Source organism: Schistocerca serialis, chromosome 4 (assembly GCF_023864345.2).
Source record: "Schistocerca serialis cubense isolate TAMUIC-IGC-003099 chromosome 4, iqSchSeri2.2, whole genome shotgun sequence".
In the NCBI taxonomy this organism is placed as follows: Eukaryota; Metazoa; Arthropoda; class Insecta; order Orthoptera; family Acrididae; genus Schistocerca; species Schistocerca serialis.
Window position 1 is genome coordinate 545215667 of NC_064641.1, and position 25237 is coordinate 545240903.

A 25237-nucleotide genomic window follows, 5' to 3' on the forward strand; every position below is an offset into this window, starting at 1 on the left:
TCGTTACAGGATCATTTAGTAATCGCGAAAGCGTTACGGAGATGATAGATAAACTCCAGTGGAAGACTCTGCAGGAGAGACGCTCAGTAGCTCGGTACGGGCTTTTGTCAAAGTTTCGAGAACATACCTTCACCGAAGAGTCAAGCAGTATATTGCTCCCTCCTACGTATATCTCGCGAAGACACCATGAGGATAAAATCAGAGAGATTAGAGCCCACACAGAGGCATACCGACAATGCTTTCCACGAACAATACGAGACTGGAATAGAAGGGAGAACCGATGGAGGTACTCAAGGTACCCTCCGCCACACACCGTCAGGTGGCTTGCGGAGTATGGATGTAGATGTAGATGTAGTATTTTACTAATTCGTGCTGATAGAGACACGCTTGTGTACAGATACTCAGTTTTATTAAAACATACTTTCGTCGTAAGGTAATCGTGGGTAGTTTTATTTCATTTCTTATAATACAGTGCACAATTTTCGTAAGGTTTATTTTAGTGTTGTTAAAACATTACTAAACATAGAGAGAAATTAATCATCAACGATATATGCGAATTCTCTGATGTTATCTCTAACAATCTGACAATGCACATGCAGTTTATGGATTACATGCATGTAGAAAACTTGTTCTGAGTTAAAGCTGTGAAACAAGGTTTTAACAAGAATAAAATGCCACTAACAGACGACAGCTAATGTAGAAAATACTTTTGTGACTATTTTGGTACGATGCAGTCTCCCCACACATAATACAAAAGCTTCGAGGAGCATCCGCTGCCTGGCCATCTATTAAACCTGAGAAGAACAAAATGTCGCAGAACGTTAGCCCTTTTTCCACATGGGACTATTTTAGGTTGAGAAGTGAAGGGACTTATGTTCAAAGTACCATTAAATTGATAACTACAGCACACAGCAGAATTGCGTTTTAAAAGATGCAGCAGCGAATGTAATTGAACTCACGCCGCCTTATTTACGGTGCGCGACACTTACCATTACGCTACACGCTGTCATGTAGCTACAGCACCTCATGAAGTAAAGATGAGTTCCTCCACAACTTCCGCATTCCAGAGTGCTGTGAGATAATGCATATGGCCGGCTCTAGGCTTTTGAGAGACAGACAGTTACATGTTTTCTTTTGCACTGCACGACGTTTTAAACAAACAGATAGCCAAATAGACTAACTCAAATGGGAAGGAACACTTCCTATTTAAATTTCTGCATCCTACACTGTTAGCAGTTATGTGTAGGTGGCAGTTGCGTGATTTTATTTCGGTGATTACAAAATAGAATCGAATGTATGCACTGGGTAGCCAAGGCAGCTAGTTCATGGCGATTCGGTGAACCAAGTAAATGAATGTACTGACCATTCTGCAAACCACTACAGGGTACCTGTGTGTGAGAATTCTCATCGACTGTGCGGCATTGGTGTTATGATAGAAAAACGAGTCTCAGAGAAAAGGATTTGGGGGCCTGTTGGATTGATGATAGGTTCCTATTATGGTGTCTGGGTTCGATTCTAGCTTCTGCCGATGATTTTTAATAGGGAGGGTCAGATTCTATTCTCTTCTGGCTACGCCAAGTGAAGAAGATATAATGGCATTGTGGTCTGAAATTCACATTAAACATGGTATTCCTTCTCTACCAAGTAGACGTTAGGTTGAACTGCAATAAAGTCAGGGGTGGGAACACTATCACCAGTAACCTTTCTTATACTAGTCATTTATTTCTAGTGACGAAACAAACGCTATGTAGGATCATAGGACACATTTTTATTTGAGCTTCTGTATGTCGATAAAATTGATTCTGAACTTGGAATGTAACTCAGACCGCCCTTAACGCGGAATTTGATCCCTTCGTGACAATACAGCTCGACTACAATTTGTTGTTTGTTCAAAACTGCAGATTCATCAACATCTCCACAAACTGCGCGTGAATGGGTTAGAATCCTGGTCTGGCACTTAAGTTTCCATTACGTATAATCAAGCTGTTGCATGAAATCACCTATCTGCTGGTGGATAATAATTTTGATTTTTAATGCACTTTCATTCGTTGTCAACACCAACGATATCTGACGTTTTTGATTCCCAGTGAGACAGAGAACTATTTGAGAGATCACTGTAAGTTCAAGGATGTTATTCCGAGCTGCTAGTGGAGAAAAATTCGGTAGCTGACGTCTCTTTGTGTGTAAACAACAACGATATGTGTGGAGCTTGAATCCCAGTCAGCACTGAACTCTTCGTCATATTATTTCTAGTTCAGAAATGCTCACATGTCGCTGCTGGTGTAACAAAACCATATTTAACGTTCGTCTTCTCTAGAATATAACAGCGATAGGTGCCGGGTTGGAGTCCTGGGAAGGAAAAAATTAATGTTTCTTCTCGTCATTGCAGTTAAAACATCTAGCTACTGCCGAGGAAATCCGACATGTCACACTTATTTGTGCTTCGATAACAATCCGATTAGGTTCTGGGTTCGAATCCCTGTCCAACTAAAAGCTTTACCTCACGGCATTTCAAGTAACTTACTTGTGAAGAAGCAATATTTAACATCTCTCGTAGTTCGTTAACAGGGTCAATAGATACTGGGTAGGAATTCGCGTCCGTTAAAAATGTTTTCATTATGTAATTCAAAGTTGATATTTGCTAACTGATACTATCTAAATGCGAGGCATATCACTCTCTGTGTGACCGAGCGAGGTGGCGCAGTGGTTCCACACTGGACTCGCATTCGGGAGGACGACGGTTCAATCCCGCGTCCGGCCATCCTGATTTAGGTTTTCCGTGATTTCCCTAAATCATTCCAGGCAAATTCCGGGATGGTTCCTCTGAAAGGGCACGGCCGACTTCCTTCCCCATCCTTCCCTAATCCGATGAGACCGATGACCACGCTGTCTGGTCTCCTTCCCCAAGCAACCAACCAACCAACTCTCTGTGTGTCTAGTAAGGAATGACTGTTAGTTTCCGTCAGTCACGAAACCCTAGTCTTCATGACCTGGGTTTGAATCCATACGCAGAACGAGACGGTTCGTCGTGTCATTTGAAGTTCATACATATTCTCAACTAGCTGCTCGTGAAGAACTTAAATTTTTAATGTCATTTTGTGTTAAATAACAAGTACGGTATGTTACTTTGAAGAGGAAATCATGAATACGACGAACTTACTACGTGCATTACCTATCGGACGTAATAATGAGAGTGGTAACATTTCAGGTATATCATTTATTGCAGTAAATGTGAGCTTGCAAGTCTTAAGCATAGTCTTATCTGTGATAAGGTGGTCCCTGATATTTCTAATATCATGGTATTACCTTACATCTTGAGTTATTGCGATACAGAGCAGTGGTTTCTGGTGGTGACTTGTTGGAACCATTTTCAATGTCAAACGACTGTACCAAGGAGCGATTAGGGGATCTGCTAGACAGCTGCGTTATGTGGGTTGCATGCGATGCAGGCGAAATGCACTTCAGGTCGTTCGGATACTTTTGAGCATGACTGCACAAGAAAATGAGACTTTCTAATTGTTAAGCACAGTGATTGATATCTTCTTTAGATTGGGTGTACGATGTGGGTAGAACGGAATATATGGGCAAAGTAGAAAATTATTTGACTCATAGAAAGGGTTACTATTGCGCAATGCAAGGGCCATAAACCGTTATTCTTCTCAACTTCTTGTTGATTTACAGTTGTGAGTAACTGCCAACGTGTACGACAAATTTTGTCACATCACAAATACGTTGCATTCAAGAAACGACTGCAAAAACCTGCATTAACAATGATGCATAAATATGCTAATTGGAATTTGCTGAAAAACATACTTCAGAATGGGATAAAGCGATCTTCAGTAATGAGAAGTTTAATTTTCTGGGGCAGAATGGATTTCAATATTATTGGCATGAAGTGAGAACAGAGCAGCAGGTAAGAAGGAGATATTTTGGTGGTGGAAGTGTTGCGATATGGACAGCCTTCCGTACTAAAGGTAAACCACGCATTGCTTGGCTTGACACTAGAATGAACGCTACGTACACCATGATGTTAGAAACAGAATTAATTACAATCAATGAGGAGCTAGGAGATGAAAGTCTGATGTTTCAACAAGGTAATGCATCCGCTTATGGTTCTGTGAGAACCAAAAAGTCATTTTAAGATAAAGATACCGATTTCATGCCCTGGACTGCACGTAGGCTGGATTTGAAGCCTGGGAAAGCCTTTGTGGAATAGTTGCAAGGCGTGTTTAGCGCAGTGGAAGGCAATTTGAAGCCATTGACAGCTGAAAACAGAGAGATCAGTAGGTGGCAATATCATTCCTAGAACTAAAAACCCTAACAAAATCAATGCCAAGGAGAATATTTGAGATAATCCTGAAGAATGGAGGTTGGACTAAGTACTGGAAATGCAATAACACAACAGCACAGTGAGTGCCGTTAAACCAATTTCCATGTAGGAAATGCAAACTCCTCATTTTGTTGTGACTACGAAGGCTTTCCCGGCGTAATAATTGACAATATTCTTCTCGGGTATGCAGCCGGATCATAACGTCTTCATGACACAATATTTCCGCGGTCCAACTGGCCGCCATCTTCAGGTGAGAGTGCTGATGCACGATCTCTCCGGCGAGATCGTCCACCAGTACTCTCACCTGAAGATGGCGGCCAGTTGGACCGCGGAAATATTGTGTCATGAAGACGTTATGATACGGTTGTACACCCGAGAAGAATATTATCCCCATTCTGTCGCTCGTGTTACGAAAGAAACTTTGTAATTACATCCTGATTGCTTATGTCTTACAAGTATCTCCTATTTTAATAGTAAATTCTATACCTGTATGCTTCAGATATTGTGTTAATATTTTCGTGGAACCCTGCCTTTATACTGATTTCCACTATTGAACATCGTCGGAAAAACCTCTTGCATCTGTGTTCGGAAGTCTTGGGTAGAAAAATCTGTGGAAATAAATATGTTACATAGATTCAATATGATCTTTTAGTTTTATCTGATGACCTGTGGTATTTGATCACAGAATATCAGCTACAATAGTCCGCTTTCCTTCCTCCAAGTTTCAGATGTCTGTTTCCTGTTCATTTTTACGAGTGGTGACACTCTGATTTGACGGAGTTGTAGGTGCTTGTATTTGGAAAAACGGGGTACAGAGGAAATAGGTTGCGTGGTTGGCTGCTACTCACAGCTGTGAGCCGCGGCGCCTGGTGCGGCGGTCTTCCTCCACCCCCAGCGACAGCCCGGCCGGCGCCTGCGCCGTGGCGTCCGGCGACAGCGGCGACGGCGAAGAGTCTGCAACAAGTGGGCAGGTCTGGAACACGGTGCGCTGCGGATAGCTGCTCCACGCTGCAGCTGCAGTACCATTACGCCATCTAACGCCCTATGCCTAGTACTTGCCTTAAATGCGCAGCTGTGAGGGTAAGGCGAAAATTTCTAGACCTAGCAGCGAAGGACATTGCTTGTTGGGACTAAACAAACTTCTGCTTCATCGGCTACATCTGCCTCTACATGATTACTTTGCTGCTTTGCTGTCAACATTTACGTGCTAGGAAGATGGTGTATAACACAATCTTCAGACTTATTTCTCTACCTTTCCACATGCCGCAAAGATATGCGAATTGGAGCTCTGCTTTTTTTCCCAATCACTATGGTAATTTGCTCGAAAGAGGTGAGAGACAACGTAATGTTTTGGCAAGTGACTGATTTTAATTCCGCGAAAACATCCCGGTGGAAAGACAGTCATCTTTCTTACAATGGTTGTCGACCATACTAGCCTATCACACCCGGACACTGTCTTCCATATTTCATGATAATGAAAAACTAGCTGCCGTTCTTCCAACTTTATCGATGTATTTCGTATAAACTATCTGGTAAGGATCCCCGCAGCATAGCGACAGTGCTGAAAAGGACAGACAGACAATTTTAGGTCCAAGCTCTTTCTCCGTATTATTCTGGTTGTAAAAAGATATTTGACTGTTGTATTTTGTACAGACCCATGATGAAAGTGAAATCCGCCAATGATTGTTTACTGGCATTAAAGTCCACAAATTTCGTGGATACACACACTGCTGATGTTTTGCCAGAGCTGCAGGTCCACAGGTTCGTTTGATGTCCGGACCGTTAGTGTGGCTTACTGAATATCTGCTTACTGATTTAACTTACAGCATCAATAAAAATATATACCAACAATTTTGTCATTATAAAATAAATTGCAGGGTAAGTACAGCCTTTTTTTTTAATTTGTGGCGAGTTCCCATGCGACCAAACTGCTGAGGTCATCGGTCTCTAGGCTTACACACTACTTAATCTAACTTAAACTAACTTACGCTAAGGACAATACGAACACTCATGTCCGAGGGAGGGCTTGAACCTCCGACGCGGGGAGCCGCGCGAACCGTGGCAAGACACCTAAGACCAAGCGTCTACCCCGCGACACCGTAAGTACAGTGTCACACATCATGTATTACCCTCTCTGTCAATGACTTTCTCTCGATGCCTGTCTGCAAATGAGACGGCTTGTTGGCAGCTTGTGACGTCGTTGTTATGACGTCAAGCAAGCACGTCATAACTATAAAATGTTTTTAATGAATTTAATTTCTACGTAGTTTTAAAGTCAGTTAGACCAACTATATGCGAAGCTCATTCAATTTTAGTATCACCCTTATGGGGAGAAGGGCAAAGAACAAGCACAAGCAAAAATAGCTACAAAAATGCCAAAACAAAACTAAAGAAAATATTCCCATAATGTGCCAAATGATTGTATCTCATTTGAGGAATAGAAGTCTGAACTACGATTTTACCAAGGTTACGTATTATGAAGATTGTCAATGTTTTAATTGTTTTACTTAAATTTTTCTTTTGGGTGAAGCTATTTATCTGAAATGACTAGTAGTCCGCTTCGACTGAGATATCTCAATGCTTGAAAAGAGATTTTTAAAAGTTGTTAAACAGTAAGCTTTTTAATTAAAGTGTCAACAGTAAGCTGAGCAGAGTTCTCGTAGAAATGCTTGGTAGAATTGGTTCTGGGAAACTACTTGCCACAAAAAAAAACAAAAAAAAAAACGTTAGTTACGGCATTTAAGAGGTGGTTTGTCTTGCAATAGATGTTAGTGATATTCTGCAAACTAAAAACGAAAACTTGAGTCCTAAGGGAATTGCCAGTAAGTCTGAAGTAATGGACTTGATGTAGATCGAGAACGAACAATCAGTCTCAGATCGTTAGAATTATATCACAGAATTATAAGGACGAACACCACGTAGTTGTTATAAATGTAATTAATCAATTACTTTACAACCGTTCACGTTTTAGAGGCCGGCCGGTGTGGCCGTGCGGTTCTAAGCGCTTCAGTTTGGAACCGCGTGACCGCTACGGTTGCAGGTTCGAATCCTGCCTCGGGCATGGATGAGTGTGATGTCCTTAGGTTAGTTAGGTTTAAGTAGTTCTAAGTTCTAGGGGACAGATGACCTCGGTAGTTAAGTCCCATAGTGCTCAGAGCCATTTGAACGTTTTAGAGAATGCGTTAATATATTTCCCTACTATTCTGAGAGCATGGAGCCCCGTGATTAATAACCTAAGCTTGCAATCAATTAGAAGAATACTCCAATCGAGTAAAGAGGGAGAGTAAGAAATTGGTGTTTACATGTCACAATCTCTAATCACTTTCCGTGTGCACTAACCTATTACCTTATTTTCACTATCTCTACACGAGATTCAGGCGAACGCAGCATCTGTTTACAAAAATAATACCGTCACGGAACCATCAATGTAATTGAATTAGTCTTACCATTTGACATAGAAAAACTGAGGATCAAATTCATTCAGCGACTCGAGTGCACTTACTCAACGTCCCTGACAGCATTATCAAGCATAGTTTCGTATGATCATGAAACATATGTATCTTTTAGCAACAATATTGTTTGACGTTTTCAGGGAAACAAGCAACATAGTCATGGGGTTTGCAGTTCACCACATCGACTCCTTCATAAGAAATATAACATTAATTCAGTGTGCACTAGACGGATCTACATTATGTAGTTGGATAAAAATACATTAAGAATTGTATGGAAAGGTGTCAGCTAGTCAACAGATTACATTTTCAATAGCATTTTGAAAGAAGTTAGTTATAAACTACAAGTGTTCAAACTTAAATTGAAAGATTTCCTTGTGGCACATTTGGTACACCCCTGCCCTGTACAGGAGTTTGTCAAGCTGTATAGAACTTTCCTCTGTAATGTATTAATCATTTCTACACCCTCTCATAAATTTTAAAGGTTTTATTAGTTCTTTGATTCTTCCATGAAAAGAGTTTTTTAGTTTGAACTCAATAACTATGAACTGACTTGTTCCATGACCAATAGCTCTGGCTCGCGTTGTCGCACGAACATGATGAATAAGTAAATAAACTAAATTTATTTAAAAGGTATGCTGGAAATAAAGATAATGAAGTAATGTAATCCATCCAATAAACATACTGTATACGGGTGAAGCTGCAAGAAGTACCTGGCTAATAACTATTGTTCATGGCGCAAGTCAGTTCATAGATGCGTAATTCTGATTAGAAAATTTATGTAACGGAAGCATTAAACTATCAATAACACATTTAAAAAATTGCGAGAGGGTATTGGAATAGTTAATACATCACAGACAAAATTTATAAACAACTGCGAGTAACTCCCGTACAGCATATGAGTTTGCCAAGTGTTCCACATTGAAACCTTTCACTTTAGGTTTGAGTACTAGTAGTTTATGACTAATTTCTTTCAAATCTGCTATTGAAAAGTAGTAGGAACTGTATTATCAACAAATTCCTCATCGGGAAACGACTTGGGGAACAGGATTGCTTTTGGACATTTTCCTGAATAAAGATCTGACGCTAAGCACGAAACAGATGATGTATCAAGCAGTTGTCGTTTCTATCTTGCTCTTTGATTGCCAAACCTGGACGCTACATCGCGGTGATCTTAATAAACTAGAATGCTTCAACCAGTAGAAGCTTAGGTACATCATGAACATAAAGTATGATGACTGTATCAGACTGTTCCTGAGAAGGCAAAATTTTACAGTATAGAAGCTACCGTTATTGATCACCCATTCAGATGGATTGAGCATCTCCAGCGGATGAGAAACAACAGACTTTCTTGACATACGTTGTACAGTGAGGTGAGAACAGGTAGAAGGCCCCGTTGTGCTCCTCAGAAGCTCTTTGAAGACCAGTTCAAGAAGACTCTAAAGAGTTCAAACATCGATCCGAGTAATTAGTGCGCCGCAACTAAATGTTTGAAAGATTAATGAGAGACTGAGTGGCAGCTGTCGGTCCGTGGTATTTACAGGTAGTGTCTGCTCCACGTGACATGCTTCTGGCGGCTGCATGGTATTTCGCGCAGAAGCAAAAAGCGACTAGACTATGGAGACCGAGTGTCTCTGATCTGTTATCCATGACGATACTCGGGCTGGGCGGGGAATCAGAATCACTGTGGAATACTGAAGTTCTGTTTCTTGACTGCACAAAATACGTCTTAGACAATTCTTACTGTTGTTATTAATATCTGTCTTATTGTATATATACACTGAAGCGCCAAATAAACTGGTATAGACATGTGTACTCAAATACAGAGATATGTAAACAAGGAGAATATGGCGCTGCGGTCGGCAACGCCTGTGTAACACAACAATTGTCGCGCGCATTTGTTAGGTGGTAGATGCAGGACGTCTTGGCTCTGTTCAATGCAGTTGCCTGTGCAGCAGCCCGACCACTACTGAAGCAGCAGTCAATGTTGGAGGGCCTATTACACTGTTGCCTCCTTGCGCCCCAGGTTCTCGATGTGCGCTTAGCGACCTCGGCTGATGCGAACGACGTTTGACTGGGAAAAATTTTTTAAGTCCAAAGAAGCGTTACCCCGGACGCGTGCTGCTACAATGGCAGGTTACCAAGATTTTAGCGAGTTTGAAAGTGGGGTTTTAGTCGGCGCACGAACGATGGGACACAGCATCTCCGATGTAGCGACGAAGTGGGGAATTTCCCGTAAGACCATTTCATGAGTGTACCGTGAATAGCAGGAATCCGGTAAAACATCAAATCTCCGACATTGCTATGGCTGTAAAAAGATCCTGCAGGAACAGGTCCAAAGCCGACTGAAGAGAATTGTTCAACGTGACAGAAGTGCGACCCTTCCGCAAATTTCTGCAGATTTCAATGCTGGGCCATCAGCAAGTATCAGCGTGCGATCCATTCAATGAAATATCATCGATATGGGCTTTCGGAGCCGAAGGCCCACTCGTGTAGTCTTGATGACTGCATGACACAAAGCTTTACTCCTCGCATGGGAAGGTCTACACCGACATTGGACGGTTGATGACTAGAAACATGTTGCCTGTTTGGAGAAGTCTCGTTTCAAATTGCATTAAGCGGAAGGACAAGTACGGGTATGGAGACAACCTAATTAATCCATGTCAGCAGGGGACTTTTCAAGCTGGTGGAAGCTCTGTAATTGTGTGGGGCGGTGCAGTTGGATTGATGTACGACCCCTGATACGTCTAGATACGACTGCAACAGGTGACAGCATCCATTCTGATCACCTGCATCCATTCATGTTCATTGTGCATTCAGGCGAACTTGGGAAATTCCAGCAGGACAATGCGACACCCCACACGTCCGAATTGCTACAGAGTGGTTCCAGGAACACTCTTTTGAGTTTAAACATTCTACCTGGCCTGCAGATTCCTCAGACACGAACATTATTGAGCATATCTGGCGTGCCCTGCAACGTGCTGTCCAGAAGAGATATCAACCCCTCATACTCTTACGGATTGATGGACAGCCCTGCAGGATCAGTGGTGTCAGTTTCTTCCAGCAGTACTTCAGACATTAGTCGAGCCCAAGCCACGTCGTGTTGCGGCACTTCTGCGTGCCCTGCTCGACGTCAGGCAGGTGAACCAGTTTCTTTGTCTCATTATACGCCCTGAACAATAATTTGTATTTTAAATGGTACGTGCATGCTGAGCCAGTCCGCTGTCCACATCCAAAGATACTGAGGCCGCGTCTCTAGGCAGTGCTTACGTGAACGTCTTGCTAGGCGGCAATGGAGGCTAGCTATGGGGCTATTATGCACCGTACGTGGGACGGCTCATGGTCTTGTCTCCTCCAGCGGATGAAAGTCATAGTGAGTCTTGTGGGACAGCGTGAGAACTGCTTGCATGTGGAGCTGATGCTACGTCGCTGGTAAAGCGTTACCTTTGACGAAAGTTCGGTGATAGCATTAATTATAGTGTACTAGCTGACAAACACAGCATTGCTAGGATATTGATTTTGCTCATTTTCTATTAGAAACGAAAACAAAAATTGAACGGTGTTTGTAGTGCAATATCCCGGACGGTTTCTGTTCGCTGGGCTCAGCTGCTTCGGGTGCCTACAACGCGACTTTGTAAACTTTGTAAATGTCTCTTCATAGTTCTATACTGTAGATGGCGACTGTTTTCGCCAACATTCGTTTGCGCTTAGCAGTTGAAAACCGTGAAAAGCGCTGCCAGACGGCAGGGATTTTCTTAAGGTGACTCGACTGTAGGAGTGTCCGAACGGTAAAGAATAAATTGTATTCATGAACGATGGGGCATTTTTTTCACGCATCTCAGTATTTATGAGGTCATACCTCTTCAACAATGTTTCGTACGATGATATATGTGTAGGTACATTCAGCAGAATATGTGGATACTGTCTGCGTATAGAGTTGGTGGCAAATAATTAATACACATAAGCCATGCGCAATTGCAGCAGTTTTTCACACATCTCAGTATTTATGACGTTATGTCTCGTGAACTGTTTGGAGTACCATGTTATAATTTTGTATGTGCATTTAGCGGCATGTGTGGATATTGCCAGCGAAATTTGTTGCGAATAGAGTTAGAAGCACAGAAGTAATAAATTTAAACGTGATAAATGATGTAGCAGGTTTTCAGGCATCTCATTGTTTATGACAGCATATTTCCTAAACTAAGATACGTAGGTAGTTTTTATTGTGACAGCGATTACTGCCAAAAGGGAGAGATATTTGTACCAAGTTTCATTGATATAGGTCCAGTGGTTTAGGGGAAGATGTGAAAAATGCGCGCTCTCACGCACTACACACACACACACACACACACACACACACAAACACACACACACACACAATACACGGCAGTGGAGATTGAAATTACTACAGTCTAAACCGAACATAGCTGTAAAAGTGCTACCCTTGGTGGACCAACTAGTTTTTCGTCACGATTGTGAGCCGTTTATGCAGTGCTGAATGTGTTGTATATCTATACATCAGCAGGCGCAACAAGTACAATAATTGTCACTTGGGAACTCGGCTGGACTCGGTTGTACTGCTTCTGGATTTTTACAGTATGAAAAGAAGGAAGAACGCAAAGTAATAAACGGTGGTTTTTATAATTTAGTACGCAATGTACACAATCGCTTGTCAGCTTCTGGTATTAATGTGCGCTGCTGATTAACATTTTAATACATTGTTGATGTTTGTGAGTTTTAACGTTTAAGTCGCTTACCGCGAGTTGTACCGTGTATTGTCTGACTGTTCACTGATCTCCTCAGTAGTTAACGTTGGCTGACAGTTGTTAAGCATTTTGCTCACTCGTTTCGGTGGTAACTGGTTCAGTGTTATTAAAATTATGTATGATCAGACACCTTTGTTCTCGTTAAATAGCTGTAACTATTTTAAATTGCTTTACAGAGTAATTTCTTGTAAAGAGAGAGATTATTGTTAGCCTTTTCCTCTAGGTGCTTCTGAAATCACTTTCAGAAGCTTTTTTTTTACCTCTAGTATTTCGGCCAAGTATTGGTAAAACACCTTATTTATGCAAACCATAGTCAAGGGTTAAATTTTTATCGAATGAGGGCCGTCTTTTTTAAGATTTGTTCTAGCACCGTTACTTGGTTTGCAAATTACATTACCCAAAATGTTTCAGTGTATTTTACCGACGTGCTTATGTGTAAATTTTTCCTTTATTTTTGAAAGTAATAGGTTTCAATTGCTTATTCTCTTTCACCACATTTATTATAATTGCTTTTCGTGTGCATTTTAGATGACAGTAGAGTGTGATCCCCTCTGTAGCCTGTGATTTAGAAAGAAAGAACAAATTTCAGTTTGTTACAAAAAAACTGTAAACGATGGAAACACATCGCACATGTCACTGGATAGAGGAAGGCTCGAAGTTCTGACACAGCTGCGCTGTTGTTTGTTTGCAGCAACATGGAGATTACTCCACAAGAGTTTTGTGTTAGAATTTGCGTGAAGTTAGTCCATTGTTCAAGTGCAATGTGCATTCCACAGTCGATTCAGCAAGAAGCCACCTCCGGACAAGCAAATTTAGGATTCGCAACCAAAAATCTTGGGAGCTGATTGTATATGCAGAGGGAAGAGCACTGGTCGGCCACGCTTGTCTGATGAAAATATCGAACGTTCAACACGGGGCCCTCGGAAGTCTACAATACGGGGAGGCCAGGAACTTCAACTTCTTCAAACATGTGCTCATGTTGAGTGTGTGGTATAGTGGCAGTACGTACATAAAACTTTGAACCTTCCTCTGTCCAGTGCAATGCGCAATGTGTTTCTATCTTTCATAGTTTGTAATAGGCATCTCAAGTTTCTTCTTTCTTTTTGAATCAACCCGTATAATAATTGTTATCTGAGAAAGGAACAAGTTTTGAATGTCGGACGCGGCGGTTTACTTGGTAAAATAAATTACGAAAAATTATACGTATTTATTTCCGAGAACGTGCGTTTTCACTATCGAACTGAATGTATTTTCTTGAGGTATTTTTAAGACGGTTGACACTGGTTACATGCAAGGTTATCAACTGAAGGAGCAATGAAAGAATGTTGTTATATACTTGTTTCATTTTCACCATGGCAGCAGAAGCTTGTGCCTTGATTCCTCAGGGGAAGAAAAACAAATAACGTTATTATTTAATTCCCACTGCTATCGAGATCACTGGAGACGCGGCATTAGCTTCGTTGCAGCAACCAATGATGGGAGTCGCTCTTGACCTTGCTGAAGTCATCCACGAGGAAATTAAATCAGGACTTCCGGAAGGTAATATAGTTCCCGCTCCTGGCGAATATACTATAAGTCCAGTGGTATAAATTCTGCGTTGCTTCGCTGTTGTCAACTTAGCTGATGCCCTGTTTGTGTAAGGGTCTCACACTGACGTATCAGTTCGTTGTCTCTGGATGTGAAAATCTTTTAAACAATCGTAACGTGCTTCGTGAACGTGAAGCGTGGTTTACACTACCGATACAATCCATGCTTTTCAAAACTGTTGCGATCACCTCTCGCTATCAGGTGAGCACCCCGTAAATGTACCACGGCAATTTCTACCAGGGACAGTGGCTGTCACGTGGAGTGACAAGCGGCTTTAGAGGCACAGATCGCTATTTTAGTACTAAGCTGGTATGACAAGCTACGGCCGGCCGCTCGCACACAGGAGTGGGGGGAGAGTAGCTTGCGCACAGTTGGCGTGAATAATTCAACAGCTGCTACAGGCGCCGAGGACTTCGCTAAGGCAGACTTAGGGGGACCATCTGAGTGCCCCTCATCAACATGTACGCCTCTGAATACAGACGGAAGTGGAAGCGTGGATATCTTTACTTACTGCGTGCTTTTATTCGAAAATTTGTGCGGAGGAACTGAGTGGAAAGACTGATCTTACGTCGGAAGCATGGTTTGTTGCTGTACCAGGTTAATGATGTGGAGATTCCAAAATCAAGTACTGGTGACCGTGAGAAGTATTTGGTATATGTCCACAAATATCAAAGGAATGTGTTTAAGGTCAAGGTCAGCAAATCACCGCAGTGATCAAACGCATCTGCTTCCTAAGTAATTTCCTTATTACCTTTGTAAGGTGAGGATACAAATCATTACTCTACAAGCTGGTTTGGCTAAACATAGTAACTATGGCTATACGATGTGGGTTTATTATCTGAGAGGTTTTCCTCAGCGCGTACTCCATGCAAGTGTTATATGGTTCAAATGGCTCTGAGCACTATGGGACTTAACTGCTGAGGTCATTAGTCCCCTAGAACGTAGAACTACTTAAACCTAACTAACCTAAGGACATCACACACACATCCATGCCCGAGGCAGGATTCGAACCTGCGACCGTAGCGTTCGCGCGGTTCCAGACTGTAGCGCTTAGAACCGCTTGGCCACTCCGGCCGGCTCTTGGGATAGCAATATGCTCATATGCACATGGCGTTAGTATCTCCTACGTAAGGTATAAAAGGGCAGTGCATTGGCGGAGCTGTCATTTGTACTCAGCTGATCGATGAGATAGGCTTCCGATGTGATTATGGCCGCAAGACGGGAATTAACAGATTTCAAACGTGAAGTGGTAGCTGGAGCTACCATAGACGTATGGGACATTCCATTTCGGAACCCGTTAGGGAACTCAATCTTCCTAGATCCACAGTGTCAAGAATGTGCCTAAAAATCAAAATTTGTTACTTTGTTTCTCATTACGGACGACGCTGTGGCCGCTGCCTACACTTAACGGCCGAGAGCAGCGTACAGATGTCAATACTAACAGACGACTGGAAAACCATGGCCTCCTCAGACGAATTCCGATTTCTGTTGGTAAGGGCTGATGGTAGGGTTCGAGTGTGGTGCAGACCTCACGAAACCATGGACCTAAGTGATCTACAAGCAATTGTGATCTGTATTTACATGGTCCAACTGAACGGATCATTGACTGACTGGAAATGGTTCTCTTCGGCTACTTAGAGACAATTAGCAGCCATCCATGCACTTCATGTTCTCAAACAACTATTTTTATGGACGACAACCTGCCATGTCACCGGGCTACAGTTGTTCGTGACTGATTTGAAGCTGGCCGATGTGGCCGAGCGGTTCTAGGCGCTACAATCTGGAACTGCGCAACTGCTACTGTCGCAGGTTCGAATCCTGCCTCGGGCATGGATGTGTGTGATGTCCTTAGGTTAGTTAGGTTTATGTAGTTCTAAGTTCTAGGGGACTGATGACCTCAGCAGTTAAGTCTCATAGTGCTCAGAGCCATTTAAATCATTTGAACTGATTTGAAGAACATTCTAGACAGTTTTAGTGAATGATTTGGCCATCCAGACCTCCCGACATGAATCCCATCGAACATTTACGGGACATAATTGAGAAGTCAGTTCCTGTTCAAAATCTTTCACCGGTAACACTTTCGTAATTATGGAAGGCTACAGACGCAGCATCGCTTAATGTTTCTGCAGGATACTTCCAACATTTGTTGAGTCCACGCCACACTGAGCGACTGCACTACACTGGGCAAAAGGAGGTCCGAAACGATGTTATTGTAATCTGTTTTGCGTGTTCTAGTGTTGGTCAGTGTGTTTCACCTGAGTGCTCCTTCCAACGCCCACTTAACTATTTCTCGATGCTGTAGCACGGGTCTATTGTTTTCAGTTTCTCTTACTTCATCTGTCCACTTAATTCTCAGCCTTCTTCGACAGGACCGCATTTCAAAGAGCTTAAGTCTCCTCTTGACGGTGTGTCTTATGGTCTACCACTCAGTTTGATACGATGGTTTGCGTCAGACTTACAGGAAATTCTTCATCAGTTCTATATCACTATCTGAAATTACGAGAGGTCTTTTATTGAATAATGTTGTCTTCGCTGATGTGAATCTACCACTAGTGTCGTCCTTATCCCGGTCAGCCTGCTGTGTCCTTCCGATTTTTAATGTTGAGCAAGTCATTTTCTTTCTACTATTTCTCATCTTCGTCTTTCTTCTGTCAATTCCCAAGCCATATTTCGTGTTAAGTTCGTTGTTCATTCATTTGAACCGAGCTTCTTCGTATTCCTTAATTCGACCAGAGTGGTTATTCTATTGCTAACGTGGCACTTATAACTATTTCCTTGAATTTTTATTCCCGCTGAGAAAGTTTCTTTCACTTTATTTATTGGTTCTCCGAAGTACACGTTGCAGCTCTTTATTTCAGAATTAATATTTGTCGACTTCTTTAATATAAGAGATTGTTTGAAGTGGTATGCAGGTATGTTCTGTTCCTTTGCTAGTGCGGGAGACCATGAAAGTAGTGATATCTGTCGTGAAGTAAAGTGAAGTTAAGGAAAGATTAAGATATTAGTTAGTAGTTAGTAAGCAGTCAGTAAACTGCTAAATTTAAGTTAGTACGTTAGTTAATCAAAGATGAATTTGCTGGAGACTTATTCCCTTGAAAACAGTTGTCAAATTAACTTACAGATTAACAGTTAGGACGAACAATAAAAATAACAGTCTGCTTTAGTTTGTAGATAGCTGATCTAAATGTATAATAGTAATAAATAAATAAATGTTGCTACGGGGTTTGAAAGATTACTACATATTATCAAGACGTAAGAAATATTCAGAACTCGAAATAATGTGTTTCTGCAGACATGCTTCTATAACATATTTCTTAGAGCGCAACGTAGCTGTAGCATGGCTTGAGTTCCTTTGGGCGAATTTATTGTCGTTTCTACATTGCATAATTTAAAAAATGACATAGCATTGGTTTACTTATATTAATTACACTTTTTTTGTCTACCAGAGGAGATATCTCAGTTGCTTAACGTTATCATTTAATAATGCACTGATGAGCCAAAACGTTATGGCCACCCGCTTAATAGATTGTTTCGCCGTCTATGGAACGAAATACATCAAGGATTCTGCGTGTCAGGGATCCGATAGTCAGTTGGTAGGTTTGTGGAGGTATGTGGCACCAGATGTCTAAGCACAGGTCAAGTAATTCGCGTAAATAACGGGACTCTGATTTGCGTACGCGGTGATGGCTCGCGATAGCGACCCAGATGGGTTCCATAGGATTTACATCAGGCGAATTTGGTCACTGCGGAATCAACATGCTCCTCAAACCACTGCAGGACAGTTTTGGCTCGGAGGCACGGACAGTAATACTGCTGAAAGATCACATCGCTATCAGGGAAGACATCAAGCATGAAGGGATTCAGGTGGTTGGCAACTGTTAGCGTGTCTTCGGTTACTATCAGAGGCCCCTGCAAGCGCAGGAGAACGTCTCCCGCAGCATAATATCGCTCGCACCAGCCTGCGTCCGTGGCGGACTGCAGGTTTCGAGCCGCCATTCATCTCGATTGACTGATCGACGGTCGAATCCCGATGATCCTGTGCCTCCTGCAATCGTAACTGACGATGTCGCACGGTCAACATATGAACACGTAGGGGTGTTCTGCTGCGGAGCTCCACGTCCAACAATGTCCGACGAACGGTGTGCTCCGAAACACTTCTGCCTGCATTACCATTGTGCTCTTTCTGCAGAGATACCACAGATCACCCTCTGTGCTACTTTACAGAGCAGACAAACGTTTGAACTCATGTTCTGTAAAGAGTCGTGGACATCAACGATTTAGCTCTTAGCGGTAGCTTCACTGTCCTTCTACCTCTTTCAGTAGATGTTCACGACAGTAGCTCGTGATCATTCGACAAGCATCGCCGTTTTCGAGATACTCGTTCAAAGGATCTACATAATAACAATCTGCCCTTTGTCAAAGTCGCTTATCACCAATGGATTTCCCTTTTTCAGGCCATATCTTTGCTAGGGAGATCTCCTTTCCGTGTCTGCTCCGCTTACACACTTTTGTTACCGCGTCACGTGACCGCAACGCCAACGTAGCGGTGGGCAATGGACATAGTGTTATGGTTTATCAGTGTCCTTTTCTCATTTACGGGTAAATGTTTATCAAGCTGTCAAATGTAGATCAATGAGATGCTTCAACATGTCCCTTTAAGACGGCTTAGATTTCTTTCTGTACGTTAATAATATATAATGAATAATAATTAAATAGTAAATAAAGCTGTCTACGTTGAGAACTTGAGTTCCTGTGGGCAGGAAATGTTGTAACCAGAAGCCACATTTATCTGTCTAAAAGCCGTTTGTAGTAGTTATAAATTGAACTTAAGCTCGTTGCTGTGGTTTTTTGATGGAAAAAAAAATGAGATGACTTATTGGCAAACCTCTTACGGAGCAAGTACGAGGAATTGCACAATTATATTTGGCAGGAGGAATTCAGCGATTGGAAACCATACAAAATGATCGTTGTTTCCTCTACCTTTATCTTCTGGCGAAAATATACTACTCATTTAGTTTATTGTACCCTATCTGTATTTTACTTTCCGAAATTACAACACCGTTAGCACATAGTATTGGCTTCTCAGGCTTACAGTTTGAGTCTTCTCTGCAACTGTTGGTAATTTCGACAGATGTCATTCTGATGCCATTTACTTATAGTTTTAGAAAGTGGAACAATCGGGTCCCGTTCTATCATAATGTTGTGGTCTTCAGTTCGAATACGCAAGTCTGTTCAGTACTAGCCTGTTCATCTGCAAATAGCTACTCGAATCTACATTCATTTGAACCTACTAAATGTATTCACTCCTTGGCCTCCCTTTACAAAATTACCCCCCACACTTATCTCCATTACAAAACTGCCGTTGCTTTATGCGTCAAGGATGAGTCCTTTCAACGGATCCCTCTTTTTAGTCAAATTGGTCGAGTAATTTGTTTCCTCAATTCTATTCAGAACCTATTCATTACATCTACCGATCTAATTTTCAGCATTCTTCTGTAGCACCACATTTTAAAAGCTTCTGTTCCTTCTTTTCAGAACTGCTTATCCTGCACATTTCATTCCCGTACAAGGCTAGAAGTAAAACAAATATACTCAAAAAACGATTTCTAACACTTAAATTTGTATTAGATATTAACAAACTCTTTTTTTTTCAGAAATGTTTTTCTAGCTATTGGCGGTCTGCGTTTTATGTCTTCCCTACTTCGGCCATCAACAGTTATTTTGTTTCCCAAATTGCAAAACTCGTCACTTTTACTGTTTCATTTCCTAATCTAATTCCTTCAGTAACACCTAATGTAGTTCAACTACATTCCATTAGGATTGTTTCAATTTCGTTGATGTAAATCCTGTAATCCCTTTACAAGATACTATTCATTCCATGCAACTGCTCTTCCAAGTCTTTTGATATGTCTGACAGAATCACGATGCCATTAACAAACCTCAGGATTATTATTTCTTGTACCTGAACTCTAATTACCTATTCCAATCTGTTCTTGGTTTCCTTTATTGTTGCTCAATGCACACAATGAGTAACGTGGAGAATACGTTACAATCCTGTCTCACTCCTTTCCCGGCTATTGCTTCCTTTCCATGTTCTTAGATTCTTTAAGTGTAGCTTATTTTTATGCGAGTTCTACATAATCTTCACTCACTTTACGTGATCCATACTACGTTCAGAATTTCCAGTGAACATTGTCCCAATCTTCCTCTAAGTCGACAAGTGTTGTAAACGGTTTTTTGCTCCATTTTCAGAGATAAACTGGAGAGCAGTATTTCCTCGCATATTGCTACTGAAGTGATAAAGTCATTTGATACCTGCTAACATCATGTCGAACTTTCTATTGCCCGGCGTAGTGTTGCAACTCGTCGTGGCATAGACTCAACAAGTCGTTGGAAGGCCCCTGCGGAGATACTGAACCTCGCTGCCTCTACAGCCGTCCATAATTGCGGACGTGTTGTTGGCGGTAGAGGATTTTGTGCAGGAACTGACATCTCGATTATGTCCCATTAACATTAGATTGGATTCATGTCGGGCGATCAGAAAGCACATTGGTGCAAAGCTACTGGCCGTGACATTCAAAGTTAAAAAGGAGATTGTATTGGTTCTATGTAAAAGAATTTAACGTTTATTATGTAATGGATATTATTCTTACTTTATTTAGAACGTGAAAGTGCTCAAGCTTTGATTATTTAAATATGTTAAAATGTAAAATAATGTAGAATAAGCTGTAGCCAATCAGGTGGACGGCTTCAGGAAAGGGAACTGCGCTAGTCAGTTGAGCGAAGATGTTCGGCACGCGGGAAACGCAGTCGGAGATGGGCAGAGGACAGTTCTGGTCTAGATACCAAAGAGTACAGTTCGGCTGGAGCCTCAAAAGGGACAGTTCGGATGCAGATGCGAACGCGGAAGGTCGGTCCTTAGCTAGCTTGTGTGGTATCGCGGGACTTAGTCTCTGAGCGGTAAGTAGCCGTGCGCCTGGTGTGAACTCTAATGTTTCGCATAGTTAACGAGGTGGAGTAGTAGACTTTTAATTCACGATGAGATAGTGAATGATCGAACTGTGTCAAATGGATATGCGCTCGAGTGTAATAGTAATTCTAAATACGACCACTTTCTCTATTAGTTTGCTTTCGGAATAAACATTATTCTAACCAAATCGCAACTGTGTGGCCTACATCATTTATGGCTCGTTAATCTAGTTCCTGATATTATTATTACTGGTATTACATGTTATATTAACTTTGTATTTCGCAAACATGCCGTGAGACAGACAATTTAACCAAAAGGTCACAAGGGTCTAACCTAGGGCGTGTAATGCGACACGTGCGATTCAACCAGTAGACGAGTTTGAGCCACGACATTTCGACGAAAAGGAACCGCATGTGAGCCCGAAGATCTATGAGATGTTAGCTTGCAAATGGCATACCACATTTTGTTAACATATCTTCATAACAATGTCCTTTTTGAAAAATATAATGCCTGTTCAGAATATTCAGTTCTTTCATTATGGTTTGTCACACAAATAAACGTCTACACACCATATTCTCTGTAATCCGGAAATGCCGTTGTAGGAGGATATGGGCTTGGTAGTAGTAATGAGGGAGGAGAAACACTGACTGAGTTCTGAAATAAAATAAGATGGTAATAACAAATGCTCCGTTCATTCACAAGAGATAGAGATATACCGGGATAAGGCCGATAGATACAAGAAGATTTCAGTTAGATTATATCATGGTCAGGCACAGATGCCGAAATCAGATATTACATTGTAAGAGGTACGCAGAGGAAGATATATGCTCACTTCACAATTTAATAATGATGAAGAGTAGGCTGAACTTTAAGAGACTAGTCAGAAAGAATGAATGCTCAAAGAAGTGGGATACGGAAACACTAGGGAATGAAGATCTCTGAGGCTATAGATACTGCAATAACGAATACGTGAGTAAGCAGTTGAATTGAAAAAGGATAGACATCTCTAAAAAAAGGCGATCACGGAAGATGAGAAGAAAAAAGTAGGTACAAGGAAGGCAACTGCGAAGAAACCCAGTGTAACAGAAGAAATACTTCACTTGATCAACGAAAGAAAAAAGTACAAATACGTTCAGGGAAATTCAGAAATACAAAAGTACTAGACGAAAGTAATGAGAAGCGTCAGAAATGAGACCAGTGAGAAACTTAACATCGTAACTGGTGATCGAGATGCGGGGCAAGAAGGACATAAAAAGGAGACTTGCACTGGCAAAAAGAGCATTCCTGGCCAAGTGAAATCTTTAATATCAAACACAGACCATAATCTGATGGAGGAGTGTATGCTTAGAGCACAGCATGGTATTTCAGTGACATGGATTTTGGGAAAACCGGAAACATGGATTGTGGGAAAATCGGAATCGGGGAGAATGGAAGCATTTGACATATGGTACTACAGAAGAATGTTGAAAATTAGGTGAGCTGATAAGACAAGGAACGAGGAGGTTCTCCGAGGAATAGGCGAGGAAAGAAATATATGGGCAATACACAAAGATAGGGATACATCCAGCAACTAATTGAGGAAATAGGTTGCTACTCTGAGATCGGAAGCTTGGCACAAGCGAGGAATACTTGGCGGTACCATCAAACCTCTCTTAAAAGGCAAATGACTCGCTACTTAAGAAGATGAAGAATATTTGTAATTTACCTCCTGAAAACCGGTTCGCGGTGTTTTGTAAGTAAGATTTCGTAGTTATAGTGGGACGGTGGGTAGTACTGACTACATGGTACTTCCCGGGTTTTCCGCCAAACAGCGAAGGCATGCAATGCTTGGAATAACATCACTCTGAGATTTACTACAATTTAGAGATGTAGCTGCTACGTTCGTATTCAAGTAAACCTTATATGTTTGTGGGTGCCGGTACTAGTGAACGCTGGAAGGGAAAGAAGTAATGTTTTCATATTTGTATTAATGTTTAAGTAGTGTAGTATGGGACACTCAAAGGTCGGGTGATGGACCATACAAAAAGATCACGATGCGAAGGTGGACGAACGGGGGGCAATGAAGCGAACGGTTCGAAGTGTTTTGGAAGGCGGAAGGACCGAAAGAGTTGCTGCCGATCGTTCTAATGTTCCTAGAACTACACTGAAAATGAGAAAAACTGTAGAAAATCAGCGGCCATCTATGACACCTTACTTGTCAAATGCTGGTTTTGAAACTTACATTTGAAGAAAATTACGAAGAAATGCTTTTAGGACACATGAGAGATTTCGATTCTTGGTTAACGCCGATAGCCGAGGTTGAGTTTCAAAATTTGGCTTACGACTTGGTAGAAAATTTAAAAGTACCTCACAGATTCAATAGAGGAACGAGAATGGCAGGTAAAATTTTTTATCTAATATTTATGCAGAAGCACCCAGAACTTTCTTACAGGAAACTTGAATCCAGAAGCCTAAGATACACTGGTCAGGTTCAGTCGACCACAAGATTAGAGATCTTTTTAACCATGTGTCTCTTATTACTTTGTACTTTTGGTACACAAACAGATGAATTTGTTTATGAATCAAAAAACTCCTTTTGTATCTAAGAATCTGTGTATTTTGCATGGCCCATATTACCCGACATTTTTCTTAAGATCTCGAATTGTAAGTCTTAGTAAATCTTATTTTGCTGTATGTTGTTTTGTTTATAAATTCTTTTCACAATTAACTTTTACATTTGTTTTGTTTTCACAATTTACAGCGAAAAAAATGTTCAGGTAAAGTGTATATGCTGTTATATCTTATTTCAAACGCAACAACAAAAGTTTTGTACCAATTTTTGCTAAAGTGTCCCGTACTAGCCACTGTTCCCTTACTGTATCTCAGTTCGCATCATCACCTCGCACTCAATAAAACAAGATCCTAGAATTAACTTGAAATTTACAGCGACGATACCCTGGTATAAAACATTCTCTTTTTCTTTACCGACCACTGTGCAGAACATCAACCACACATTAATAATTGAGAAGTTGAGGAATCAGCAGTTGCTGAGCACAGACTCACATACTATACAAACGCAGAATGAAGTACGATGAAATTAAAAAGTTGCCTCTTGCTTCTCTGTACTGGAATTGGGTAATTAAGGAAGCAATAAGAGAGCAATCTTACGACGCACATATTGTTGTTGTATAACAATCGCGTATCGTACTATGAGTATGATGTGTTTTATACCAAAAAGTCTTCAGAATAAAGCATAGCAAAGAAAATGTTTAGTTACAGGGACGGCCAAGAACGCGGCAGATCGCTCCCTTCTGACGTCACACGTCCCCCACTACCACACCACCTGACTGCGCGCGCATGCAAGGAAATACGAACACGCCGCACGCTACAATGCATTCGCGTGAGGAACTCCGCCCTGCTAGAATGTGGCTTAGTTTCATATTACGACATTTGATAATATTAGGCTCTGTACAACACATCATGTTGAGCAATACTGAATCTTTGTTGGCTGTTCTTACACCTGCAGAAAAATAAGAATAACGCTGGGTTTGAAACTGCATTACACCAACGAAATCGTGCTTCTCACATCGTCACTCGTAAAATTCTTACAACATTTAAGCTGAGATATAGAAACAGACTTGAAAGTGGTCTACAGCATGCAGTATGATGTGGAATAAGTGATTCCAACTACATGTGAAACAAGCAAATTTTATATTCTGGAACTACTGTACAAAATTTTCAATAACTACAATTCCCAACAAAACATGTGACAAATACAACAAAATTATCACCATTAATTTAATTATTTTTGGTTCTCTGTAGACATAATAAAGTACATATCCTGCACAAACTGACGGTACACGGACAAACGCAGACAGTTTCTCATATTTTCGTCACTCAGGTTGCCACGTAATCCTGACTTATTTAGTTTCATAATCGAAATAAACCTTTCGCACACGTATGTCGATCCAAACACTGATATAAATTTTGCAGCCTCATTGTGGAGACGGGGAAACTCTTCCCGAGGAAAACCTTCGTAAAATTCCTGGACAGTTAATACGTAAAAAAAAATTGTCCTTTAAACGGGAATTATACTGCAGATCGATCAATTCCATTTGCAAATGCACTGGAGTACTTTCAAATGAAACGGTAAAGG

At 41.3% G+C, this 25237-nt stretch overlaps 1 protein-coding gene across 1 annotated transcript in view; it reads right to left on the bottom strand.

The window, feature by feature from the left end:
• The window catches only part of LOC126474601 (uncharacterized), a 692800-nt gene that overhangs the window by 306875 nt on the left and 360688 nt on the right, over nucleotides 1-25237 (bottom strand). Inside the window, exon 8 of the mRNA XM_050102077.1 lies at nucleotides 5179-5344. Coding sequence (XP_049958034.1) covers nucleotides 5179-5344 — 166 coding nt within the window. The remainder of the gene's footprint in view (nucleotides 1-5178; nucleotides 5345-25237) is intronic.